General features: G+C 47.2%; 1 protein-coding gene across 1 annotated transcript; it reads left to right on the top strand.

Annotated features, from left to right (window-relative positions):
• The first annotated feature begins 1,066 nt into the window (after positions 1-1,066).
• Positions 1,067-5,399, top strand: LOC123328607 (pancreatic secretory granule membrane major glycoprotein GP2-like). Its single transcript, XM_044926219.2, has 3 exons — positions 1,067-1,215; positions 1,875-2,120; positions 5,197-5,399. The coding sequence occupies exons 1-3, from the start codon at positions 1,142-1,144 to the stop codon at positions 5,375-5,377; spliced, it is 501 nt and encodes a 166-aa protein (XP_044782154.1). The 5' UTR covers positions 1,067-1,141; the 3' UTR covers positions 5,378-5,399.
• Positions 5,400-6,019: the final 620 nt, after the last annotated feature.

Raw genomic sequence — 6,019 nt, 5'->3', positions numbered from 1 at the left:
GCAGCTCTGATTGAATGCAGCAGGAGGAAGAGTGCCCTGCTGGATCAGCTTCCCCCTAACACATAGGTAGACTTTAATGCCCCTTCAAAGAGGCCCTGGAGCTCTCTGGGCTCAGTTTGAAAACCAGAGTTTGTTACAATGGTGGGGTAAGGTGGGTGATGTAGTTCCTCCAGTATCTAGTTCTGCCACCCACAGATGGGTTCTCTTGCCCAAGTCAATAGCACAGAGTTGACAGTTTCAACATGTAATAGATAAGTCCATGGCTTTGCCCCTAGAATTCTCTGCGTTCTTTTTAAAATAAACTGCTTGATTTACAGCAATAAAACAAATCATTTTGATTTGCTTTTAAGAAATCCTGTGGAAAACAACGAAATATCAAAAAAATATCCGAATCTTGGGATAAGGACCAGGCATCAGCAATTTTAACAAGTCCTACAGTGATTCTTTTATTTTTTTCCAGGAAATTCTAAAATGCATGTTGAAATTTGAGAACCACTGACACAGAGGTTAAGAACATGGGCTCTGGGATCAGTGAGATGTTGAATTCTGGCATTGTTAGTTGCTTTGGGCAAATCTTTTAACTTTCTAACCCTCCGTTTACTCTTTTGGGAATTCCCTGGCAGTCTAGTGGTTAGAGCTCTGTGCTTTCACTGCTGAGGGCCTGGGTATAATCCCTGTTGGGGAACTAAGATCCTGCAGGCGCACTGTGCAGACAAAGAAATAAGCCTCAGTTTACCCTTCTGTAAAATGGGACTAATAATGGACCCCCTCCTCACAGGGTTGCATTCAGACCATAGTGCCTGGAATATAACTCATGCTCAGTAAACTTTAGCCATTACTCTTTTCTTGGCCCCTATATTTTGGCCGCGGGATTTTCCACCAGGGATCAAATCTGCATCCCCTACAGGGGAAGTGCAGCATCTTAACCACTGGACTGCCAGAGAGGTCCAGGCTTTGGCCATTCCTCTTGTTTAAATAAACAACTTGTAACAAACGATGATGGAAGACAGAGATTCCCCAGGAGATCTGAGGGTAATGGCTGCCTCCCGGTTTTTTCCAGATCAACAAGAGCCATGCCCTTTATTCTCTGGAGGTGCAGCTTCTGAAATCTCACCCTGATGCTGCCAATAAAACTGACATCATGATGCTCAGCCTCAGCTGCACGTACGCTCTGGTGGTGAATGTCACTCACCCCAACCCAGTAGTCTCTTTCACGTGAGTTCCTTTTCATCAGCTGCCTCTCTGGCTGGGCCCTGCAGAGTTCCCACTGCTACCTATAATCGACGCAAAAGGAGTCAACACCCTCCGGATGTTGGTTCCCCCCGCCATGCCCACCCAGCAATCATAGGTACCTCTTGGACTAAGATTCAAAGTATTAGTGAAAGAAAAAGATGCTTTTATGAAGTAATACATTATGGGTTGTTTATGTAAATTACCTGAGGTAGGATGGCTCAGATATCTCCAATGGCCCTGGGGTCTGAGGATCTATGATGTGGCCCCTCACTTTTTAGGAGGTCCAGGAAGAAGGTTAGCAAACTTGCCCCTCCACTCCCTTCCCATGGGCTTCCCTGATGGCTCAGACAATAAAGAATCTGCCTGCAATGCAGGAGACCCAGGTTTGAATCCTGGATTGGGAAGATCCCCTGGAGAAGGGCATGAGTACCCACACCAGTATTCTAGCCTGGAGAATTCCATGGAGAGAGGAGCCTGGCAGGCTCAACAAAGAGTTGGAATGATTGAGCGACTAACACTTCCCTGCCCCTGGTTCTCTGTGGCTACCAGTGCTCTTTGAACTAAGGTACAATGCAGAGGGTGAGTGATACCCCCGGCCTCTGGGGTTTTGTAGTGACGGTCTTATTGCCATCCCTCTCCAGATATATCACCATCCATATTTTGGGCACTGGGGACACCATCGTCATCCTGGGCATCTACACAGACCCCCAGTGCTTGTCTCCACTTGAGAACAGACCAGCTCCCCTTCACAAGCCTCTCTACGTAGTCCTCAGAGCGACAAGCAGTGACCCAAATAGATTTGCCCTGGTGGTCAATGAGGTCTTCGCCAGCACCAGCATCTCCAGGAGTGGTGCTGTTAAGGCCACCCACTACTTTGTGAAGGAAAGGTAAGTACCCATGGGGCCCTGGTAACCTCCTTTCGCTGCTACTCTAGCTCTTGGACTGTAGCTTGGGCTGGGTGGTTTTATACCCACGAGCACAGGTCCTGTCACCCTTCTCTGTACTGCTAATACGTAAGCAGGAGGAGAAAGTAAGTGCTGGGTGAAAGTTTGTTGAAGAAAATGCAAAGATTATTATCATTTCCATGTTTCAGATGAGTAAATTAAGGTGATGGGAAATGAAGTCCTATACAAGATTACAGCCAATTAACGCCACTCATTCCTTATCTTCTTTTCTCAAACAATTACTGAGGGTTTACAGTCATAAAAGTAAAAAACGAAAACAAAGCTAACATTTCAGGGTACGATACACTACCTAATATATTTGACATTTGAACAGACACTGTTCAAATCACTTCGCATATATTAATTCACATAAGGCTCACAACACACTGTATGAGATAGTTATATTTTCATTCCCATTTTATAGATGGAGAAACTTCGGCTCAGTTCACACAACTCGTAAGTGGTAGACCTTGCTAAGTGGTGGTTCAAGTCCTTACCCTCAACAGCTCATGGTCAAGGGAACGAGCCATGTCTCCTGCCTCCTGGTTTTATTTCATTATTATTAACAAGGGTTCACAGAGCACAGTGAATCATTCATCGCCTCATTTGTTTCTGAAAAAACCCTGTGAAGTATTATTTCCTCCACTTTAAAAATGAGAGGATTAGAGGATTCAGAATTTAATGACTAGACCAAGGCCATAATGCTGATCTACTCATGCTTCCAGAGTCCTGGTTCTGAGACACCACCAAATCCATTCTACCATGCAATTCTTCCTTTGTCAGGAGGAAAGAGAAAGTGAAAGTGAATCATGTCTGACTTTTTGTGACCCCATGAACTGTAGTCCGCCAGACTCCTCTGTCCATGGAATTCTCCAGGCAAGAATACTGGAGTGGGTTGCCACGCCCTTCTCCAGGGGATCTTCCCCAGCCAGGGATGGAACCCGGGTCTCCTGCATTACAGGCAGATTCTTTACCATCTGAGCCACCAGGGAAGCCCCTTTGTTGGAGAAAAGAGAACCTAGTGATTAAGGGTATGGGTGGCACTGCATCCAGGTTGCTACCTGAAGGAACTTGGACAACCTACTTAGCTTTTCTAAGCTTCAGTTTCCTCATCTTTAAAAGAAAAAAAGGACAGAATTCTCAGTCCAGTGGTTAGGACTTGGCGCTTTCATTGCCATGGAGCTAGGTTCAATTCCAACCACTGAGATCCCCACAAGCCACATGATGCAGCCAAAGATAAAAGAAGTAGAAGAAAAGGACCGTCAAGGGGGGAAACTAGAATGGATTTTATTGATAGTAAGCTTGAGTTTTGGAATAAAGAGAGTGAAAGTGAAATAGCTTATTCATGTCTGACTCTTTGCGACTCCATGGACTGTAGCCTCCCAGGCTCCTCCATGTATGGAAGTTTACAGGCAAGAGTACTGGAGTTGGTTGCCATTTCCTTCTCCAGGGGATCTTCCCGACCCAGGGATCGAACCTGGGTTTCTCACATTGCAGGCAGATGCTTTACCATCTGAGCCACCAGGGATAAAGACCCAAGGGTGAAAAATACTGGGCTTCACAGGTGGCACTAGTGGTAAGGAACCTGCCTGCCAATGAAGGAGACACAAGAGACGCAGGTTAGACCCTTGGGTCAGGAAGATCCCCTGGAGGTGGGCATGGCAATTCACTTCAGTATTCTTGCCCAGGAAATTCCATGGTCAGAGGAGCCTGGCGGGCTACAGTCCATAGAGTCTCAAAGAGTCAGACATGACTGAAGCAACTGAGCAAGCAAGCAAGCTTGAGTCCTGGAATAAAGACCCCAGGGTATAAAAAGATTACACGGGCTTCAGAAAGTACACGGGAGAGAGGTCATAGAGGTGATTCCCTAAAGCCCAAGGAGGTAGCATCTGTGGGGACAGGTACTTTAGTGGGAAGATAATTTGCTCTCCCTTAGGCTTTTACATTAGCTGTTTTCTCTTCCTGGAATCCTCAACGCCCTGATACCTATATGGAAAATTCTCATCCCTTTAGTCTTTACTTAAAGGACACCATTTCAATGAAGCCTACCCCATCCTTGCTATTTAAAATTGCAACTATCGTCCACTCATCCAGTCTAGATCCATATTTCTTTCTTCTACTTATCACCTCCTATTATATACTATGTTACATGAGCTCATTTACTTTTTTTTTTTTATTAAGCTATTTATTGTGTGTCTCCTCTTACCCACAAGAGAATAGGAGGTTTGGTCTGTTTCATTCACTCAGTTCCCTGAGTGAACTTTCTCCCAAGCACCAGGAACAGAACCTAAGCACAGTAAGACTGTCTGCCCACGGACTCTATCCCAGTGTTATCAGTTATAGTGAAGGGGTTACATTTAGGTTACTGTCACCTCAAAAAAGTCACCATGACAACACCATGAACAGTTCAGGCCACTACCTCCAAATCCCTGAGCTCATAATTTTTTGTGTCTATCAGAGTTTGCCACCAGTAGCTGAGGTTTCCTTTTTTTAATGTGCAGCAGCTGATAAGTGATCACTGATAAACTACGTCCAGCGAAGAAGCGCACTTTACTGAAAGGGGAGGGCCTTAGAAAAACACACATAAAAATAAAAGGTCATCTTGCCTTAAGTTACTACCACCACATCATCAAAATAATAATAGAAGTAAGAGAGGAAGGAGAAAAAGGAAAAGACAAGAGGGAGAGAAAAGACGTTTTTTAAAAAAAAGGAAGGAGGGAAAGAGAAAGAAAGAAAAAGGGGAGAGAGGGAGGGAAAGAGGGAAGGAGAGAAAAATGAAGGGAAGGAGAGGGAGACAAGGAGGGAAGGGAAGAAAAGGAGGGAGAGAAAGAAGTAAAGAAAGAAAGAGGAGGGGGGCAAAAGTATTGTCCTCCTATGACTGATGTGAGAATACAATGAAATAATGCACATGAATTTTCATCATGAGACCCAGCATGTACACCCACACCAGACAAGCCAGAAAGGGGGAATCAGTGTTTGCCTGGGCTCCTAACCATGGGGACGCTGCCTCTCCCGACAGCTGCCCGGTCAGCAAGCGGCTGCTGGAGGGCCCGCGGGCCAACGGGGCCTCCCTGGAGGTGAAACTGGCCTTCAACCCGTTCCGCCTCTTGCCCAGCGATGCACTCTACCTGCACAGCCGAGTGACCCTGTGTGACAAGCAGGCAGGACGCCCGTGTCTACCGGTGAGCGGGCAGCAGTAGGTGCTCCACGGGCCACAGCTGTGGGCGGCTAGCTGGGGAGCTGGGCTCCCTGCAATTCCTTCACCCCGAGGGTGGGACTAAGGCGGGGCCTGGAGGACGGTGGTGCTGGGGCCTGGCCTGGCCTAGCCTGCCCAGGGCAGGGGGCCTGTAGATTGATCCTAAAGGGCAGGATTTTGGTGAATTCAATGGGGCAACCAGGGCATCTCAGGCAAAGGCCCGGAAGGGTGGAGAGAGACTTCCCTACCCTTCTGCTTTGTCCCCACAGACCTGTAGAAAGAACAGTCTACCTGGGAGGAATCGAGCCTGGGAGATCTCAACCCGGGAGGGCCGGGAGAGTGGCAGTGGCTGGCTGGTGTTCGGGCCCATTCGATTAAGTGGTAACTGGATCATTTGGGGGCCTCCTTGGCTCCTCTTCCATATTTCCCCACTGACCTGTTCTGAGATGCCAACCCTTTCACCTCTTCCTACCATACTCTTCCCTCAATTCCAGTCTGTGTCCTCCTCCTTGACCCCTTTGCTCTGGAGAGGTCTCCTCTCTCACCCCATCCTGGTTCCCTTTCTCACTCATTAAACTTTTCTCCTCCCATTCTCTCTTTTCTGCCCACCCCAGACCCATTTTCTCCCAGTCTGTTTATCTCTTGT

The sequence above is a fragment of the Bubalus bubalis genome, chromosome 2 (genome assembly GCF_019923935.1).
Source record: "Bubalus bubalis isolate 160015118507 breed Murrah chromosome 2, NDDB_SH_1, whole genome shotgun sequence".
NCBI lineage: Eukaryota > Metazoa > Chordata > Mammalia > Artiodactyla > Bovidae > Bubalus > Bubalus bubalis.
The sequence above is the reverse complement of the archived record's forward strand: the minus strand, read 5'-3'. Positions and strand labels throughout refer to the sequence as shown.

Bases quoted from the DNA above. Each gene is read 5' to 3' on its own strand.
- LOC123328607 (XM_044926219.2), top strand. From the start codon at position 1,142: ATGATGCTCAGCCTCAGCTGCACGTACGCTCTGGTGGTGAATGTCACT. The intron at 1,216-1,874 runs GTGAGTTCCTTT...ATCCCTCTCCAG, and splicing joins AACCCAGTAGTCTCTTTCAC to ATATATCACCATCCATATTT. The intron at 2,121-5,196 runs GTAAGTACCCAT...CTCTCCCGACAG, and splicing joins CACTACTTTGTGAAGGAAAG to CTGCCCGGTCAGCAAGCGGC.